This window comes from Perissodus microlepis, chromosome 7 (genome assembly GCF_051167445.1).
Source record: "Perissodus microlepis isolate ML-2025 ecotype Zambia chromosome 7, ASM5116744v1, whole genome shotgun sequence".
Taxonomy (NCBI): domain Eukaryota; kingdom Metazoa; phylum Chordata; class Actinopteri; order Cichliformes; family Cichlidae; genus Perissodus; species Perissodus microlepis.
In genome coordinates, this window is record NC_140467.1 from 48,338,761 (window position 1) to 48,359,648 (window position 20,888).

At 42.6% G+C, this 20,888-nt stretch overlaps 1 protein-coding gene across 3 annotated transcripts in view; it reads left to right on the top strand.

The window, feature by feature from the left end:
* Nucleotides 1-457: 457 nt before the first annotated feature.
* The window catches only part of ntng2b (netrin g2b), a 74,960-nt gene continuing 54,529 nt past the window's right edge, over nucleotides 458-20,888 (top strand). The window contains exons 1-3 of one of the 3 annotated variants that reach the window (XM_084935598.1): nucleotides 458-1,459; nucleotides 2,764-3,522; nucleotides 16,705-17,348. In XM_084935598.1, coding sequence (XP_084791724.1) covers nucleotides 3,304-3,522; nucleotides 16,705-17,348 — 863 coding nt within the window. In that variant the 5' untranslated portion in view covers nucleotides 458-1,459; nucleotides 2,764-3,303. The remainder of the gene's footprint in view (nucleotides 1,460-2,763; nucleotides 3,523-16,704; nucleotides 17,349-20,888) is intronic. The other 2 variants (XM_084935596.1, XM_084935597.1) reach the window with 2 other exon arrangements.

Consider the following 20,888-nt stretch of genomic DNA (forward strand, 5'->3'; position numbering starts at 1 on the left):
TTCTGATGATGTTTTTTTTTAGTCAACTTTCAAATGTTTTAAACTGCTTTGAAGAAAAAACACACATTGCTCCTTTAATGGATGGCATGCTGTGTAAGTGGGTGCACAGTTATGATTATGAGAACTGGATTCGTTTTGTTTCTGTACTGATGTGTTTTTTTTCTATACTGTTGATTAACTCAAGTCTAACAGCATACATCAGGTGAAAGTCACACAACCTTGAGTCAAAAAAACATTCACTGCTTGAAAAGTTAAAGAGTCTGTTTCACAGTAGGACCATGGACAGGACAAAAGCACTACACATCACTGCGCGCGCGCGCACACACGCGCAGCAGTGTAAGGAAACTAACTACATGTACCTCACGTTTATCAAAGTACTTCGATGCAGTGCACACAGGCACCACATGCTGCAGTTACTGCAGACACATGCAAAAGTCATCCTAATATCTTTGCAAAAAATTAAAATTAAAATTGCTGTTACTGAACCTCACAAGTAAATTTAAGGCGATTTTGCGGTTCAGGAATAATGATAAATAATTCAACAAAGTGGGATAGGGTCACAACGTTCTCCGGCACTACAAGTCCCGTCAGGAGTACTGCGGGAATACCTATTTTTGAAGGGAAGGGGGAGATTATTTTGAATAAACTGATAAACAGCGCGGGCAGAAGAATAGATGACGTTATCTTCACAAATCTGGACGGATAAGGTCGGAGGTAAAGGCTACGGTACCACCGGGACCCCCACCTCTCTCTGCTGCTTCTTTAAAGCCCAGCGGAGTGCTGATCAGAGCTGACGGGGAACAGTTTGGAGCTGGAGCGGATAGGAGAAGTTGCACCGCCCCGGTTCAGGCAGCAGAGCTGGAGCAGATAAAAGCTCAGATAGTGATTGAAAGTGATGGTAAAAGGATTTAGCCCAGGCATTAACCGAGGGAGAGAGAGGGAGAGAGGGAGAGAGAGAGAGGAGGGAGGGAGATATTTTCCATAAAGCCTTTTTTTTCCTCCTCTCTTTCTTTCTGCCCTTGAGCATCCCGGGTAAACCCGAGCTTTGTAAAAGTGGGAAAAGGAAGTGGAGAGGAGGGGAAGAAGGGCGGGCACAAGCCTTTTTTTCACAAACTCAATATTTTATACTTTTGATACTCCTTGACGCTGGATTTCAGTCCTGTTTTCGCAGCCGTTTCCAGATCTAGGACACCGATCTACCGTGCGCAGCCATCTACGCTGTGATCAAAAAGTATCCGTCGGACGGCAAAAAAAGGGAAAAAAAAAAGAAATAAAACAGAAAAGGAAACCAAACAAACAGCGAGCCGGCTGATAACGGGAGTACAGTGAGGACCGCGGCGGGGGACGAGTACACTGGATGGTAAAGGGGATTTTTTTTTTTTTTTTGGCCAAACAGGGGGGGTGGACGTGCACGCACTCCGAGCAAAGTGCTGACCTGCCCGACAGATGCATGTCAGAAGTAAGTGTTTTATCTGATTAAAGCATTTCACAGCGGGATGCGTTTGTTGCGAAAGCTCTGCGAAGTCAGACAAGCACCGGAGAGCTGCTGATGAGTTGTAGCCTCCACAATATCCGGAGCACTTCAGGATGTTCGGGGGGGACTGGCAGCATAATTCATTCTGCTTTAGACAAACGCGCTGATGCATTCATTCTCGAGCGTGCATTATAGCCCGCACACATACATATATATGTAAAATTGGAGTGATGCTCCACTGGATGCACTACTGTAGAAACTGACACACCCCTGCGAGACTGCCAGTGCCGGGCCGGGAAACAGCTTTGGCGACTTCACTTGACAAGTGAAGTAAGTCACCGGGTGTGCATGGGATAGGCTGTTTAAGCACCAGACTTCCTTTGGTGTGGGATGACAGGCGGATTATAAGCAGTGAGTCCACGCTGCAAAAAGGGGGGGGAAATCATCATGAGTAGCTATTCATTTACTCGGCCTAAAGTGGAAACATAATTAATACAAATAACATTCGTTTATTTATTTATATTAGCGAATAACTCAATTAGCAGTTTGTTTCTCCGGAACTTTATTATCACACCAGTTACTGATGTGCTGAAGCAAAGCTGAATTTTGGATAGGCCCGAGGTTGATGAAGTATAAATGAAATGGCACTACGCTGAAGAACCTTCTTGAACTAGACTGTGGATAAGTCACTCTTTATTTTTTGCACCATTTGCCGGGTCATAAAGTAAACAGATTATATTGGGCTATTAAATACCTCTTGCCGACGGATATTTCTTGCAGTGCAGTTATTGCCATCTGTATAGTCCACTCTCTGTCGCCGGTATTGGAGCAAAAACAACTCTTACACACATACAAAAAAAACACACGCACAGGCGGCACCCGGCTGCAGCACGTGTTTTTACGCATAAGGTTATCCACGCGGTGTGGCGGTTTTTTTCTATTCTTTCTTTTACTTTAACACTCAGATATTCGTGCTGTATGTAAAACAAACTCCTTGTAGCTAACTGTTCGTGGCATATATTCACTTTAAATGTTTTCATAGTTTGGGGGCAGTTGTGATGTTTTCCAGAGTAAATCAGTGGGATTTGTTGCATTTTTAATCTGACACCGCGAATTAAAAGCTCAACGTTACTATAAAAATGACATTTCGAAGACGGGCACTTAAGTTTTATCCAGCACAGCTCTGTCAAATGCCACGTGTATATATTTATTTGCAGTGAAATTAAGAATGCGAAAAATTGCGGACACAGCTATTAACCTATTATTTTTGCCCCCCATTTCACCCCCAGGACAATCGGAAGAGCTCAACAAATCTGAAATGTCCAATGGATACATCTGGAGACGCATCAACTTCTCCTCCATCATCTCCAACTAGCTCCGCCGTTTCCCTGAAGGACACCGCTCTGTGAGACATGGATCCGCGCAAACATCTCCCACCCAACTCCCTGCAACACTATGGTTAGAGTGCATGCCGAGACTCCTCTCCGTAACATTATCCACCCCCACGCCCACTGCCCATCTTCCTCAGGAAATCAGCCATCAAAACAGTGAAGTGTCCTGCTTTCCTTTCCTCTTTGGGGCTGCCAATAACTGACGAGAAACGCTGAGAGAAAGCTGCCGATTCAGTGTTTCGTTTTGGGGAATTAATAAACCTGGAGGCAGGTGGTGTCAATTTACCCTGACCTCTCCATTCCAAACACAGCAGTATGGTGGTAGGGATGTGCACTCGTTCCCTATGATTATCGCTCCATGCTCGTAACCTGTCCTCTGAGCTCCGTGGCCCCCTCACCCTGTGCCGGACCCCTCTCCAAATACCCCCCCAGCCTGCCATGCTCCTTCAGGCTGTGTTGCTGCTGCTGCTGCGCTGCTTGGCCTCCACTCTGGGCCAGTACGAACTGTGCAAATCCCTGGTGAGCACGGACGAGGGCTCGGTGTGGGAGCATTACGCCTGCCAGCCAAAACCTAGGTCCATGAAAGACTTTATGCGGATCAAGGTGGATCCGCCTGGGATCACATGTGGAAGGCCACCGGAGAGGTTCTGCACTCTGGTGAGTCCATGTCAGGGCTTATATCATATATGTTTCACTTTTATTAGTGACTTTAAAATGTAGGATATCGTGATAATAATGTTTGAAAGTGGTAAAAAAAAAATAGTGACCAGGAACACATGGGCCACATGCACAGTAGCCTTGGTCTTGAATGAAATGCACCTAAAAGTGTTGAAATAAAAGTTGAAACTATTAGTTTGGAAATCACAAGCTCACAGGGCTGAAGCGTAAAAGAGTAATGACAGGCATTTCTAACTAAGGTCAGAGCAGGATTCACACTGTAAAAGCCACAGGGACCCAAAAGGAACGACACAAGTGCAATGACTGGGGACTGACCTAAAGGTGTTGTTTACATTAGTATGGACTTGCCAGCCCGGTGTCCGGTTTAATTTAGGGCTTCTAGAGGGGCTCGCATTTCCTGTGGTAAAATGCATACACTGGGACCTTTTAGTTCCAAGGACACTAAAGGGTGAGCTGCAGGAAAACTCGTTAAAATGTCTGCTACAGCAGTATTTAACACACTTTAGCCTGGAGGCTACTCCCAACTAATGTAGGTGTAATAATTAGAAATAAGGGTTATAAAATCGTACGAATGAAATTAAGCTTCCTCCCGCCTCTTCAGTGGAAAGTTTTATATCTGAGGTTTGACTCATGATTTGACTCACAGCACGTGTATGTATGTGTGTGTGTGTGTGTGTGTGTGTGTGTGTGTATTGAGTGCGTGTGTGAGACAAGTTCACCCTCTTGATGATCAGCCCTGCTGTCGCTGAGTGTCCACTCACTGGCAGGGCCAGTACCGGGGGTGCCAGACCCGTCTCAACAGCCCTGAGTCAATCTCACAACAAGTGTCTCCGCAGAGCGTTGGTCGGCCGACAACACATTATAAAATCATGTCATGCTGTTAATTAGGTGTTTATATTCTGAGTGACTGGAGACTTGTTAGTTGTTAAGACCGATTTTGCAAACAGCCCTCCACTCTTGTCTCCCTCCCTTCCTCCCTCATAGGCTGGCATTTGGGGGGTGGAGGGGTCATTTGACAGGAGCAGCAGAGGATACTGTGGTTTTCGGATACCTAATGGTTAATGATTTGTTTAACAGCGGAAACCACTGTTGTCTTGAGAGAAGCCTCTCATGTGACTTATCCTGAGAGGGGAGATGGACATAGCTAGTGGAAAGAGTGTGGCGGGGGGGGGGAGAGAGAAGTCAGGAGAACTGCTTGCTGCCATAACGTATTGACGTCTGCCCCCTAATGGCCTCAGCCTGGAAACTTCTATAACTATGTTTCTGAGTGAGCAATGATGAAATATTGATGGACGCCTTAATGGGCTTCCTTACAAGGACTGGCCAGCGTCTCTCGTTCTCGGGGATCCAGAGTGGTGTTGCTTGGTAGATGAGACAGAAAGAGAAAGAGGAATGGAGGGCGGGACAGAAAGGAGTCTGGCCTTAGTCAGCAGTTTCACATCGGATTGGGTCTTTAGAGCAGAAAGTTCTTGTTCTTCTCAGGTCGTCGGTGGTTGTGGGGGGATTTAGAAGCAGCTCTCCCCTCTAAGTGCATTAGATGGGGATTTAGTGAGCAGGGGAAGCTGTCAGATAAAAGTTTACTTAAGAAGCAAGGGATGTCAGAACAGTGGGTTTAATTCTGTACCGTGACTATATTCTTGTCATCACTTTAAGTCCTCATTCTGATTTGTAATGACCCATGAAATCTGTTCATTTTCGCTACAGAATCACTGAGCACTGAGCACTGAGGTCAGGATGCGATCGTGGTTAGGGTTAGGCTTACAGGGCTTTAGTTAAGGGGTTAGGGTTAGGGTCTGGTGTGATGGTGTTTCCACGTCACAAAACTATGACATCACAACAATGTGATTGGTCGCTTGCAATGTTGAACCTCAATTTTAATAATCCAGGAACAGCACCAACACGGGGATATCATATTGTGCTTCTTTCTGCTGCACATGCCAAACAGGTATTGGTCGAGTGATATTAGGATACAGATCATTTATTTTCAAGCAAGTGCTATATTTTTCTTCCCCCTCTTCCTCTTTCTCCCCTCCCACCCTTCCAGATTTGGCAGTTTTACAGAAAAGCCAGTTTCTTATCTAATTGGTGTACATTTACATTCACTCATTCAGCAGTCCCACAAGTCAAGAGAAAGTCAGGGCACTCTGGAAAAAAAAAGAAAAAGCATCACCCAAAGCGCAGAGCTGCTCACTCTTAATAAGACTACAGACATACTGCGGAAGATGTAAAATAATTTTCCCCCCTCCACTTCTCTCACTCTACGGCTGCTACAGCGCGTAGCAGTCGTAGTAAAAGAACAAAAACTGGGGGAGAATTTACTTTTGGGGTTTTGATTTGGAGGCGTGCTGTAGCTCCGTCCACCCCCTCCCGCTCACATTGGTTTACAGTAGTTTTTTTTTTTTGCTCCCTCCATCTCCACAGGGATGCATTTTTTCTACTCTATTTATCTCTCTTGTTCCCTGGGAATGCAGCATCCTTTCTCCTTCGCCAAACAGGCCAGCATGTTGGCTTCTTTCAACATGACGGGCTTCCAAGCACTTTGACAAAGATGCTACTGTCACTAGTGCTGTGTTAGGAGCTTCAGTAGTCTCTTTGTAGCTTCTCTGTACAGCAGCTGCTATGGAGTTGTAGCTTGCAGTCGAGGGGCGATGGTCTAAGGAGATTTGAGGCAGCACGGTGTACTGGTGGATAGGTAATAATGAGGAAGAAGTAATAATGATCCAAGCTTAGCTAAGCAGAAAGATGAAATCAACACTAAATGCACACGGTGTTGATATATATATATATATATATATATATATATATATATATATATATTAAAAAACAATGTAGCATTCAAAGAGGTCTCACCGTACTGTTGTTTGTTATTTTGTCTCTCGGTTTTGAACCAAAACCTTCAATCAACGCTCTCCCTCGGGGCGGAGAACATAGAGCAGCTGAATGCAAATGGGTAGCGTGCATGTGTACTGGAATGTACAGTGAACCAGCAGGGCTGCATGAAACGTGCACGAGTTGGCCAACAGTGCACACTAGTATGTCTAAGAAAGACACACACAAAAAACATGCACGCACAGACGCACACACACCTTCCTGTTTCAAAACACATTTGCCCATTTTAGAAGGTAGAAATCTGCCAGCTCTAAAAATAGACATGATAAGAGAGAGAAGCCGCGCAGCAGCGGAAAGGGAGCATGCAGGAAGGGGAGGAAGGGGAGGAAGATGGCAGCTGGTAGCGTGGATCAGTGCATCCCAGACTGGGCCTATGGCCATACTTCATACTCCCTGCCCAGTGTAGCCATGCCAGGCCCGGCTGGCTTGCCCTGCCCAGCAGCGGGACTTCAAGGCTGCGCAAAAGGGCCACCCACATCCAGCAGTGGGCCATCGTCAGTCAGCCTCCCTGGGGTGAAAGATAGCTCAGGTGGCCACTGTCCTAATAATACACCCATGGAGGTGAATTTGGGCACAGCATGAGCAGCTTTGACAGCGCAGGGGCATAATTATCGAAGGGAAAAGAGAGAGAGAAGGGAGCGGACAGCTAAAGAGAATGACAGAGTGTGACTATACAAACAAGGCAGGATGGGGAGGGTGCGGTGATGTAATGGCATGGCTTGCTTCCCCCATTAGGACACAGTTGAAAGTGATCAGAGAGTGTTTAGATGTGTTGGCAGAACGGGAGGATAGTTATAAGTGAGATTTATCCCTGACTGAGGTGAAACTAAGAGGGATTGGCTGCAGGGTTTAGACAGTCTGAGGTGAACTTAGCAAAACACCTTGTTTAACCTATCAGGATGTGTGGAGAGGAGTAATGCTTAGTACTGAGGGATGTGTTGAGTGGGGATACTACTACGAATGCAAGAAGCTTTCATGTATCCGTCCAGTGTACAAGAGATTGAGTGGCAACAGTGTAAGGAGGATCCTTTAAAAGTCTGGGTTAGAAAATTCAAACAAGGGCAAGGATGCAGCACCCTGCAGCTGTCCAAACGCTTCAGTGTATCAGAATCTATTAGAACAGACAGAGAAAATACAGATATCCCCTGGAACAGCCTATTGACAAGTACTTGGTATGATTTCCTTTGATTTGAAGAGTTTTTGGCCCCCCGGCTCTCACTACAATCCACATTTTCTTACACTAAGGCAAAGCACCCCCCCCCCCCCAAAAAAAAATAGTTTGATGTCAACTTTCCAAAAACCTTTAAAATCAAAAGCAACCTCCACTCTCCTGCATCGCTTTCCCGCACTTGCACACGAGCATACTTCCTGTGCTAACTTTCAGGATGATTTGAGGTGCATATAAGAAGTTTTCAGATTAAGGTTTTCAGTGAAGCTGTGGAAAACATGACACGGATCACCTTGGTTTACCAAAAAATCTATAAGGGAGAAGTAGTGACTAAAGTGTTTTCAAAAACAAAGATTGAAAGTATGAGGACGCCCAGGCTTACAAATACCAGAGTTTGACATTTATTTCTCCTAGCGCAGCTCCTCAGTTCAAAAAGTGTGCAGAAGAAAAAGATGCACAGTTCTGCTCAAAAAGATTTAAAAAAAAAAAAAAAAACTACTTTACTTAAATCTGGCTGATGTCCCCTTCAAGGCAGTCTTCTTGGGTAGCAGTTCACTGTTTTCTATTTTTAGATCACTCCAGTACGGAGCCCCGGAGGGGACATGGGAGAAAAAAAAATTAAGACGGACTTTTGCGAGCTCTCGCAAAACAAACTCGGGATCTCGCAAAAGTTTTAGCCGCATTCTTCCCGTTAGCTCGAAGCTAACGGGAGGTCTCGATCTCCTGTTAGCTTCGAGCTAATGGGAGGTCGAGACCTACTACAGCCGGGAGGAACACCGCTTTCCCGGCACATCGTGCCTCGACCTCCCGGTCGGCTTCGAGCCGGCGTCCGAAGAATGCGGCTAAAACTTTTGCGAGATCCCGAGTTTGTTTTGCGAGATCTCGCAAAAGTCCGTCTTAATTTTTTTTTTCCTCCCATGTCCCCTGCGGGGCTCCGTACTCCAGTGTGTCAAAAAGGTTGTCCTTAAAGTCACAGGACATAGGACTGGTGGTGAGCAAACTTATGTTACTGCTGCCTAAAAGATTTGATGGAAGGATGGCACATGCAGTTCAGGTCGCTTCTGCCTAATGTTCTCTGTCAGATGCCTGCATTAGTCTTGACAGTCTGACTCTCGGGGTTGACTTCACAAAGAACGACCCCATGAATTTTTAAAAAAACATAACATCAACAACAGCAACGAGTTCCAGGAAGTGATTTAAATATAGCAACAAGGAAGCAGTGCAGATGTGCACAAGAAGAAGGAGGGATAAGCCAACTTTAAATTAGGTATAAAAGTCAGTTTAAAGGACATAAAGTACAGTTTGTAAAATCCGACCACCAGTTGTCAGTAGATTTCAATTCAAGTGTATCATCCTAGCTATGGTGGCTGCTGTAGGACAAACATGTTTTAGGCAAGCAAGAGAAATAAAAAACATTAAATTTTGATTCCATCCCATAACAGATACAGTCACTGTACTACTGTTTGTGTAAAAAACAATTTTTCTAAACATTATATTTTAAAAACGGATATGTGTCAATTAAATACTTTGCTATATTTTCAGTTTTTACCCCCAAGTCTTCTCGAAAACTCTGGCTGCTTTTCATCTGTAGAACCGAAATAGCAAAGTAAGTTCAGACTTGATCTGAGTTTTTTGCATTCTGGCTACGCTGTCAGGCTGTTTACCTCACAAACTTGTCAATATTGTGGGTGAAAACATCCATGTCTATTTACCCTGGAAGAGGCTGTAAAACTTTGTGAAAGCAGTCCAATACTCTCCAATGACGCTGATATTGAGGTGAGTGGTGAGGCTGTCTTGAATTTTATGCTGGTAAGCGGTGCTGTTTTTGCTGCGCTAATGAAACTTTGTTGGACTCAGACACTTAGAGAACAAATTCTCATAAAAGATGAGAAATTATTCAAACTGTGCATCGGAGTGAAAGTGTGATTCTTAGGACACTCAAGCCTAACGTTAGCTGGCGTAATGTTAGCTTATAACTAGCTGTTGTTGTTTAGTTGGCGCGTTGTCATCTGTCCAGAAATAGCAGGGTCGCATGTCTAATTTTAATGTGTAATTAAAAATTTCCTCCACTTTTTGGCATAATACATATGTGGCTGGTCTCTAGCCACAGACATAAAACACAATCAGACAGAATTGCGTTGTCTATATCAGCCTCTGTAGTTTGTTGCCCCATCGTCTACAATACAATGTATTTTTAATGGATTAATTCTCAGTTCCTAACAAAGCATACAAGTACAAGTACAATATTATCTTTTTCTTTTAAACAAAATCTACAAACAACTGACTGCACCTTTAAAATAAAACTTCATGCAGCTTCACAGGGATCCGAGAAAGAACTGGGGACCTACCTCAAGTGATCCGTCAGTGTCAGTTGCAGTGGGCCAAAGACTGTAAAGCTGTCAAAACAAAATACTTGGAGGTGTGACATAAAAGCTTGCCACACCTCTATATCTCACCCCTCATCCCCACTTGAGGTTAGCCACCATTAGCATAACCGGTGCGCCAACTCTCAACTCGTAGCGGTCAGTGTAGGCAAGTTAGACATGATATATCTGATTCTGTTATATGAGTTTTAATGCTTTTCTTAAATTGTCAACTGTGAATTCAGCTGTGTTTGCAGACTGCATTTGAGATAAACTGCTAGTGCAATATTTAAAAAATACAGAAAGGTAAAGAAAATGATATAAAGATCGCTGTTGCACAGTTCACATCTCATCTCTTCTGCCTTACGTCTCAACTACCATTGGTTTAGATTGTACAACGGACCCTGAATCCATCTAATCGCTACACTTGGAGACAACAGTAACTCTGCCAGATATTTTGGATCTGCTATAATCACTGCCTGAATTCTAAGATAAGTTGCTAATAAAACTCGTGCTGGTTCAACTGCGGTAATTTGAACAGGACAAGCTCTGCTGCTGCTTCGGATCAGCGTGGTGTCGCCGTTTGGTCCTTCTTATTCTCTCCTCCTCCTCATGCACAATCACACATGCCTACAGTAAACATTTACTTTTTCCTGCCTGCGCACACACATGCACACGAATACACGCACACAGACATAAACAACACCCACCCACACAAACACACACCTAAGACACTTTTACACTTGCCAACTGCTGTTTTGCACCCAGCAAGACATTTTCCAGCAAGCGGATAATCACTTTTTCAGGTAAAGTAAAAGGTTTGTAATCCTTTACATGTACAAATACACAGTTACGTACGCTCGCTGGCAACACACACACACACACATACTGATGTACTGTCTCCATCCAGGGTAACAAGAACTTGCAGAATGATGGAAAAGCTTCCAACAAAATAAAAGATTACGTTATAAGTGAAAAAGCAATATCTCTTTCTCTTCCCCTCTGTGCCCTTTTTAATGGGGAGGGCCATTTCATTTGATGTTTCTCCAAAATAAAATAAATTGCGTTCTCTGAGTGAGGGTCGGTACCTCTATTCCCCTCGCTAGCAATGTATTGTGGAAACCTCTATAAGTGGAGGTAGAAATAAAGCAGACAGCGTGATAGAGAAAGGTGGCAACAGAAAATATTTCTTGGGAACAACAACTAGTCATAAGAGCAAAGGAAGGGACAGAAATGTAAAGGAAAATTTTTTCATACTTCTTTGTGAATGGATGGTGGACTTTTTCTTTTTCTTTACAGAACAAGAGTTGTTTCGTCGCTCCTGATGTGTTCAAAAACAAGGCAACGATCTGTGCTCACAGCCGTAGCATGAGCTACATTTTTAGCACTTGAGGTATTTCTAATGATCATTTAGGATCTCACTGTATTCCTGTGAGTGAAAACAAGAAAGCCACTGACGGCAGGGGCATCATGGCGGCTGTTGTCGTGGAGACGGGATCCCGGTGAGGATAATTGCTGGAGGGGCTTAGCAGTGCGGGCCACCTGCCGCAGCATTTGGCTGGGATCTGTGTGTTTCTGTGAGGGAAAAGATTGTGTTTGCTGGTGTGTGTGTATCCTGGAATATAGTGATATATATATATATATATATATGTATGTATGTTGAGCCTGGCTGGGGAATAAGAAGGTGGAATAAGGAGGACACAGGCATACAAAGGGCTTAAACATAACCTCATGTAAGTCTCTCACGGGGGATAAAATCTTCCAGACTAGTTAATCCTAAAGGGCCGGCTGAGGTCGGAGGAGGTTGGCGAACACTTTCGACCTGATGCCGTAAAATACTGTAATGACTCCCTCATGTTGTCTGGTACTCACATGCTTTCTGTGTCAGACAAAACAGGAAATGCTATCACCGGTACACTTCAGGAGCTAACCTATATGTGCTCTATCTGGGACAGTGTGACAGTGTGATCATTTTCAATAGGATTTGTAGGTCAAGGGTCATCCTCAGAACAACAGGCGTACTAATCTTACTTTGAGTGTGTGTAAACACGTGTGTGGACGGGTCTGGATTGAAGGGCACAGAAGCAGCTGATCCACCACGGAGCTGCTACTCTCACTCCGAGGCTCGCTATAACCCTCTTCATCTGATCCTAATTACTTTTTCTGGTTGCAGTTGTTTATGAGCATTGTAGATGATCATCTTAAGTGTGTTTGCGCTGACAGCGATCTCGATCTGAGTCAGTGCAAAGAGAGATAATTGGGTTATCAGATGGGGAACAATGCTGCTATGTTGCTCCAGTGAGCAGAGAGATAGATTATCTGCAGTTTCTGGTATAAAGATACCACTGCTGTGTCTTCACATGCATTATGATCCCGCACAGTGTCTTTTGTGCCATACAGCTTCTCTCAGCACCAGCTCAGCGTTTGCTTATGTTTGGAGTTTTCCCCACTCTGCACTGTCACCATAAATCAGATGATTTATAATCTCAGCCTCGCAGGATTGTAACTTTTGCTTTTGTTATCAGGCCACTAGAGTGAGCTTGAGTGACTGCTCACTTTTCTGTAGCGCAGTCCAATGACTTTATTCAAGAGGGCTTGGCAATAGATGCAAAGAAGCAGTGACACATGATACGCACTTGCAAGGTTCATCAATATTGTGCAGTACTGCTTTCACAGAAAGAAGAAACTGCTGTTTCATGTGATACTCCACCCAAAATCTTTATGGAACTGAAAGGTGGCTGTAGAAAGCTTGATTTCTTTTTAGTAGCAGGGGGGAAACCAAAGGAGCTTCTCTGACCGCTTCTCCTACTCTCCATCTGTATTCTCAATATATTACAAATACTCAGATATCCATGAAACGTTTGCACCTCAGACCCAACTCTGTCAAGCTTGTTAGCAGCTGCGTCAGCTTGAGGATGTTCAAGCGCCCTGTCGACTCCACCAAGTCCACGAAGAATGAAACTTCAAATTATATACAACCAACCTTTAAACCCTGCAGGGGGTCAGTGTTTGATCGTCAAAACACAAATTTGTGGTGAAATCATCAGGCGATCAAATTTAGCCTTGTTAAAATTAAAGCAGCAGCACCATTACATTACTCTACATTAAGGCTTCTATCCATGGTGTAATACACTTTTTCAGTTCAATATGCAGCCATTTGATAAATGGCTACACCAAAAGTAATTAGATCGCAATTGATCAAATGACTACTATATTTGCATAAATAAATTCATTACATTTTGACAATATTTTAACAACACACAAGACATTATATGTGCATTGAATTTGAGCCAGGAACAAGAAATTGATATTATCAAGAGAAAAATGTTTTTTTCTTTCTTTCTTTTGGTCTAATTAAAATACAAGAATAAATAATATGGCAGATCCTTGTGATAAATTGTTAAAACATCTCATTGGTTGTTAAGGCTCATGATATGTGATGTTACAGGTCCAAGTAGGAAACTGTTCTTCTTCCCCACTTTCCACTAAACGCGACAACCCCCAGGGACCTATATCAGGTCCTCTTCTCTTCTCAGTATACACGTTACCCATCAGCTCTAGCTTTCAGAAACACAATATTCACTTATACCTGGATGATACTGAACTTTATCTACTTGCCACACTTGAAAATATCTTCTCAGTGAAAAAAGTCTTTGTCTCAAAATGTGGACCCTCCTTCAACTAAATGATACCAAAACCAAAACTATTGAGTTTGGTCCATCAAACTCCACAAATATCCTAACAAACACACCTGGTGCTCCTGGTTGAAAATCTTGGTGTTTCTATGGAAAGTTCCTTTATTAATCAAATCAGCGAACTCAGCTTTCACTAATTGAGAAGCATCACTTAATTAGAGCTGGTTTTGGCTCTAAAGGATATGGAAACATTAATCCACAGCTGGACTCAGCAGCCAAACCTCTAACTGGTACAAATAAAAGATAACATATCACTTCTGTTTTGGCTTGGCTGTCCTGGCTAAATACAAAATTAATTTAAAAAAGGTTATAGGTTGTCTTTCAAGCCTCCCTGTGGATCAACTCTATTAATTTCAATCCATATTTTGCCTCTGGGTCCCTGAGGTCATTTTGTCAACAACTTCTCTCATTGGCCCCATTTTCACCAAAAAACGACTAAAGGTCATTTAAGGTAATTGAGCTTTTGCATTTATTGCGCCGAGACTCTTGTACAGTTTGCCAACTCACATAAAAACCTGTCCAACAACTTAAAATTTGAAATAATTTTTAAAAACCTACCAGTTTTGGGGTCTCACTTGCAGGTCAAATGCTAAAGAATCAGTACCTTGCTGAAGAATTTTCTATATGGTGTAGATATGAAACCTAACTTTGTCTGCTTTACAACAGCCCATCTTTACTGCATAATAATTGAAAATCTTCAAACTAATTATTTAACTAAACATGTTTTTTTTTCTCCCTGTAGTAGTTATTTTCAGCCTAATTACTATTATTTTACCAAATGACATTTCAAGTTGAGCTGGTGCATTCTTAAACACTACAATTAGAAACAGCACAAACGCTAAAAGTAAAAATAATAAGGGAGGATGAAAAAAGAGAAGAAGAAAGGGGAGGAAGCAGCGGAGAGGCAGGGGCGGTAGAGGTGGAAGAAAAAAAGAGGGATATTTATACTCTCTAGTCCATCAAGAGCTTGTTAAGCACGCAGCGGTAAAACGCAGAACGACAGCCAGATTTCGAATAAATAAAAGAATAAGGATGACATCAGCTGTAGAACTGCAATCAGTTACTACGAGTGGAGAAAACCAGAGAGGAGGATGAAAACGCAGCTGAAGATTCATTATTGTAATTATGCAAACATAACGCTGTTATGGGAATCCTTTTTCACAAGGTACATAAAAACTTAAATAACAAATAAATATACTGACATAAATTTAAATACACATTCAATATATAAATACAATATACTGACATGTATTGTTTGTGACATGTTGAATTTTAAATGTGAAGTGATGTGTAATGAAAGAAGACAGTATATGAGGGCAATAGAGTGAATGCTTGGTCAAATAATACAAAGATATTTGTATTTGATGCAATTACTGACTTAGGCTAAATATTGTAGAAAATCATAACTCTAACAGTCTAATTAGTGCATCTTGGGGGCATGGTTAGCCAAACAATCCAAACAGCACGAGAGCTGAGCTTTGCAAATTAAGCACCAAGAGAGATGGCTGCGGATCTGTGGGATTTCCTTATGTAAATATTTTTACTTGGGTGGTGATGGGGATGTCAGACAACTGGCTTAAAACAGTCAGCTGCATCAATTTCACTGAAACCTCTGCAGTAGTTTTAATATGATGAGCCAGCATCTGTGGAATTAAAGATGTATAAAACTTATTTGAAAAGTTGGTGGCGTTACGACAACTCTTAATGTTAGTTGATGCTAACTTAGGCTCCTAGAAATTACATTTATCACACCATGTTTTTTGTTAATTAACATATTTGGCAAGTTACTAAAATGATTAAAGCCAAGCTATTTTATTTGCTTTTCGCTGGAATATCAGCTCATGCAGAACATTGGTGTAATGACTATAGCACTGATATATTTTATAGTTGTGTGTAGATAGTCAGAAATTGGGCTGGGAAAGGACTGTGGTCTGGTTTAATATATAAAATGTCTTGATACAAAATGAACTGAAGGCACAGCCTTGTCGCCTAAATCTACATAGAGATGGGAATCACTTGTCAGGAGCTGCAGCCCACCCTTTACCCACCTCTCTGTGACTGTGCTGCAGTACATACACTAAATATAGCACTTCATTCACTCAACCCTGATCCCAAACATAATCCAGCCAAAGATTACATTTTTTGTTGGAGTTTTTTTTGTTATGTTTTGTTTTTTTTTGGGGGGGGGGGGGTTTCAGAATTTGCGAGCCTAAAGGAGTTGAAGATGAATTTGTCTTACTGGTATCAAGGGAAGATGAGATGCATGAGATATTCTTACAGAAGCATTTCTCGTTGCAGGTGTAAAGAGGCTTGTAGCTCTCTGTGAGCAGCGTGACTAATCCTGTTGACTTTTAGTTGTGTAGAGGGGCAGCAACTTGAAAGTCTTGGCATCACTAGAAGAGGAGGATCAATTCTCTGGAGTTAAAAGTGCAGCAGCACTCTGCTGTCTATGCAAAGACAGTGATGATGCACGATCCTCTTGACCTTCACACTTCCTGTTGTGTTGTTTGGCAAGTTTACTTTTAAGCTCTCTGTCCCTTGGTGCATTGGAAAGGCCCTCCATACACGTCTCTTTTTGTCTTTTTTGGGAGGATAATATGGAGGATTTTGGTGTTGAGCTGTGGATATTGTGGGAATAAATAAATATCTTTTGAATCAGCATTTGTACTGGGAACAAAGGAACATCCTGATGATTGTGAATAGAATTTGTAAATCCGTAGCTTAACATAATTTTCCATTGCAGTAATGATGGCTGCAGCTACTGCAGGGACCACAAATCCATTTTTAAAGCAAAGACATTTTGTTGTCTTGTCAATTGAGAATTTGCTGAGCCTATTTAGGACTGGATGACCAGAAGAGAAAAACAGGCAACTGCCCAAGGGACTCAAAGGGCCCCAGTGTCAATGTGAATTTGCAGTAATCTAATAAAAATGCAATTTTCGGGAATATGCACTGTATTATCAAGTATTCATTACTGTTCCTCTTGTTAGAGTCATTCCCGAACCCTGAATGAAATCCTTTCTGTCTGTCTTTATCTGTCTTTTAGGAGAACCCATACCTATGTAGTGACGAGTGCGATGCCTTAAATCCAGACCTTGCCCATCCTCCTCAGCTGATGCAGGACAATGAGCGCAGCGGCCTAATTACCTACTGGCAGACAGTAACATGGCGAAACCACCCATTGCCCCTGCTGGCCAATGTCACCATGTCCTGGAACAAGAGTCTGGAGCTCACAGACGATATCCAGATCTCCTTTGAATATGGCCGCCCTACGATCATGGCTCTGGATAAGTCCATGGACCACGGACGCTCCTGGCAGCCCTACCAGTTCTATGCCGATGACTGTCTGGATGCATTCAACATGCCACCCAAACAAGTGCGCGATCTCTCACCTGCTAACATCACACGGGTCATCTGCACTGAGCAGTACTCGCGCTGGGTTGGCTCCAAGGGTGAAAAGAATGTGAAGTTTGAGGTGCGGGCACGATTTGCTGTGTTTGCTGGACCTCGGCTACAGAACATGGACAACCTGTATGCCCGAATGGAAAGTATGAAGGGACTGAAGGACTTCTTCACCTTCACCAACCTTAGGTTGAGGCTGCTCAGGCCTGCCCTCGGAGGTACCTATGTCCAGAGAGACAACCTACTCAAGTACTTCTACGCCATCTCCAACATCGAGGTACCTGCCAGGTGAGAGCCACTTTTGACTACATCTTGATACAAATTCACACCTTTGAATGTAAAATCTGATTATGAACATATGGTGAGAAGAATACAATACATGAAACTATTAAGAATGCCGTACAGGACAAAAAAAAAAAAAAACTATTAAAAACATATGCGTTAAACTGAAGTTCACTAAGAGGAACATTTGCAAAGTATTAAAACTCAGACAGATTTATATATTTATAAAATGGGAGCCATTTTATTCGGTTTATCCAGTTATAATACCTTGATAAAATACCAGCATCCTTTTTAAAATCAAACATTACTCTTAGTAAGAATAGCTTAACAAGGGTTAAAGGATTTTGTCAAGGGCACAAATAAATGTTTGAGGATAGGAGCAGAAATCTGAAAGATGCTCAGCTGCTAAATTTCTGTAAAACACATTAAAGGCCTAGACCAGTCAGCAAATGCCTGGCAACCTCCAGTTGCTAATGAGAAATGTGTTCAAAATCCTGTGTTCAACAGCCAGCAACAAACAAACCCATCAGGGAAGACATGTTTTATGTATGCTAGCTGCTTCTAGCTACTTCCTAGAAGTAGCTAGAAGTAGCTAGCAATGACTAAAGGTAAGCTGCAAAATATTGATATCATAATTTAAATAAAATTAAACTTTGTTTTAATTGAAAACCATTTTGACAATGACTTACATAGTCTCCAATCGAAATATTAAATACCAAAGCAAAACCACAACAGTTCAATTACATCAGTAACAGTTTTCCATTTCATATAACTTGGTAAGGGTCCAAATGCCACTGAATCTTTTATCAAATCTTGAATGTAGCTTTGTATTTTTTAAGTAACTAAAACTATAAATATAAACTTATTCAATGAAGATGTTACATAATTTTATTTTGGTACAAGAAGCTAGAAATGATTCTTGCTGGGAATGTTATTGTATTTGCTTGATTTTTTAGTAATTAATTCTTGCTTTATAAGTTGTATGTTGTCTGTAAACTTTGGATGTTTTCAATCCAGTTGCTATAGGTGTACGAAATGAAGCACTTAGCCATGCATTCTCCCTTTACAAGCATTTGTGAAAGAATGAGTTGTTCTAAAGAGCGCTGTGAATTCAAGCGCCGTAGTGTAATAGGATTCCACCATTGCTGCAAATAAGTTTGTGAAATTTCTTTCTAGATGTTCAACAATCAAGAGTGGGTGGTATTATTGCAAAGTTAACATGTTTAGGAACCCCAGCAATTCAGCCACAAAGTATGAAAGTTAAAGGTTAGTCGGTTTAGTTTCAGTTTTTTAGCTTTGAGAATGATTTCCATGTTTGAGTTTCATTGTTGGTGAAAATGTTTCGTTTTTATTAATTTCAGTGGAAATTTGAAATTTTTTAAGTCAGAGGCGTATTTTTTGACATTGATTGTTCGGACACATTGACATTACATTCACACAACTCGACCAAAATAATGAAGGTCTTGATTCAGAACGGCGAGGTTAATTAGTTCAAAATATTGATCTTATGTATGAAAATTTTAACTGGAGCCTTCTGTATGCACCACAGTAACGATCAATTAGACCATTTCTCTGCAGAACAGTCAGCACTCTGTTTAACTTTAAAAAAAAAAACACTGTACGCCTGCAGTCGTTGACGATATAGTGGGATGTTTCTCTGTACTCACACTATTTGGCAGAGTACAGTCAACGGCTTGGAGAGAAGCCGCTTGGACCGATAGACCAGTTTTTCAGGGTAGCTGATACAGAATTAACTGGCACTGCAGCCACAGAATGCAACATCCAGCACTAGCTACAAAAGTGAAAGTGTTAATTTTACATGCGTACACTGTTTAATATGAGATTAGTGAATCTTCGCAGACCAGATCCAATATGGAACTGATCATATTTATGCTTGTAGTTCAGTATTACTTTTCCTGCACTCAGACATGACAGATAAGGTATGTTCACCTGCCAGTGAATGTACCCTCTGTTCTGACATTCAGCCACACACTTTCACACACAGCTACTGTGATCTGAGGGCATTTCAAATGACACCCCCCCACCAACCCCCACACCTCCACACATACTCTCTCTCAGCCTGAGTCCTGGTCTGGCTGTCACTGGCCTGTGAAGACAATGATTAATGACAGAAACACGTGGCCTCGGTGGTCGAACGTAAACCGCCATCCACATTCTGCCAGAGGAGCCGGGAACCCTTACATGGCAACTTTGTGACAGTGAACGATGCCCGGGCCGTCATGCTGCTGCTTAGCATCAACAAGCCATCTTTCCTGCCTTTCAGAATTCTTCCAGAATTATTATTCCAATCAATACAGCAGGCTGACATTTGAATGGTATTTAACATCCTTGTTGGGATGGCATGGACTCAGAAGAAGAAGGCATAATTTGTGTGTGTGTGTGTGTGTGTGTGTGTGTGTGTGTGTGTGTGTGTGTGTGTGTGTGTGTGTGTGAGAGAGCGAGAGGGAGAAGCAGACAGGGGTTGAGAGTGAGATGGGGAAAGTGAAAATGAGCTACTGTTTGAGTGAGGCGTTGACCGATGGGGCCTTTGTGTGTGCGTGTTTGTGTGTTTGTGCGTGTGTGCGTGTGTGCGTGTGTGTGTTGAGTCAAGGTATGGGGGTGGGGGGTGGGATGTCTAATAAAGTCCTGAGTGGATGCTGACACAGCACACGCACACAAACACAAACAGCCCTCTGGCAGTGGTGAAAGGGCCTGCAGGTATTGATCACAGCCACTTTTCAGGCTCAGCATAGCATCAGAGAGAGCAAGGGATTGACCCCTGGCTGCAACAGTCCCTCGCCAAACCAGAACCGCAACCAAACTCCGAAAATGTAACAATCAACCATTTCTGGCTTTGATATATTCGAGCAAACTCTTTATTTAGTGGCCTACAAGTGCGCAGCATCTAAGAATTCATCATCACACATGAAATCCCCGCTGTGCCACTCTGCTTGAAACAGCTACACCTACACTGTTAGCTCGGGGGAAATTTCTCTTTGTGTACGTCTCTTAACTTCTCTCCTCATCCTCAGAGCCGGGCCAGTGGCAGCTGGTGATAGTGTCAGCGTGTGTTGGATCTGGTGACAGATGAGCCAAATTTAGCTCTGTGGAGATGACTGAGGCCAGTCCGTCTTCCGCCCTGGCCACCCACACCTCCCGTAACATAATCAGTAATCAATAAGTTATTCTGGGCAGCCAGGAGGAGTATTAGGTGATAGTGGTGGGGGGTCCTCAACAGTACAGTACAATCAGGAGTGTCTGATGCTTACGGCTGGGAAATTGATTTTAGGGGAGCAAGACGATTAGTCAATGTTCCCTGGACAAAAGGCTAAGCCATTCCATCTCATCTCATCTGGCCTTAGTAACATATTAGGATTTCCAATGCTTAAAATTTGAATAATGAATATTCCACTCTGCTGGAACTCCGCCGGGGACGGCGCGCTGAAATGGGTTTTATATGATCAAGCCCGAGTGGCAGTGTACCACAGGTCGCAGCAGTAATGAGATATGCTGGTGTTATCGATGGAGAGAGGCTTGTAGTCACTT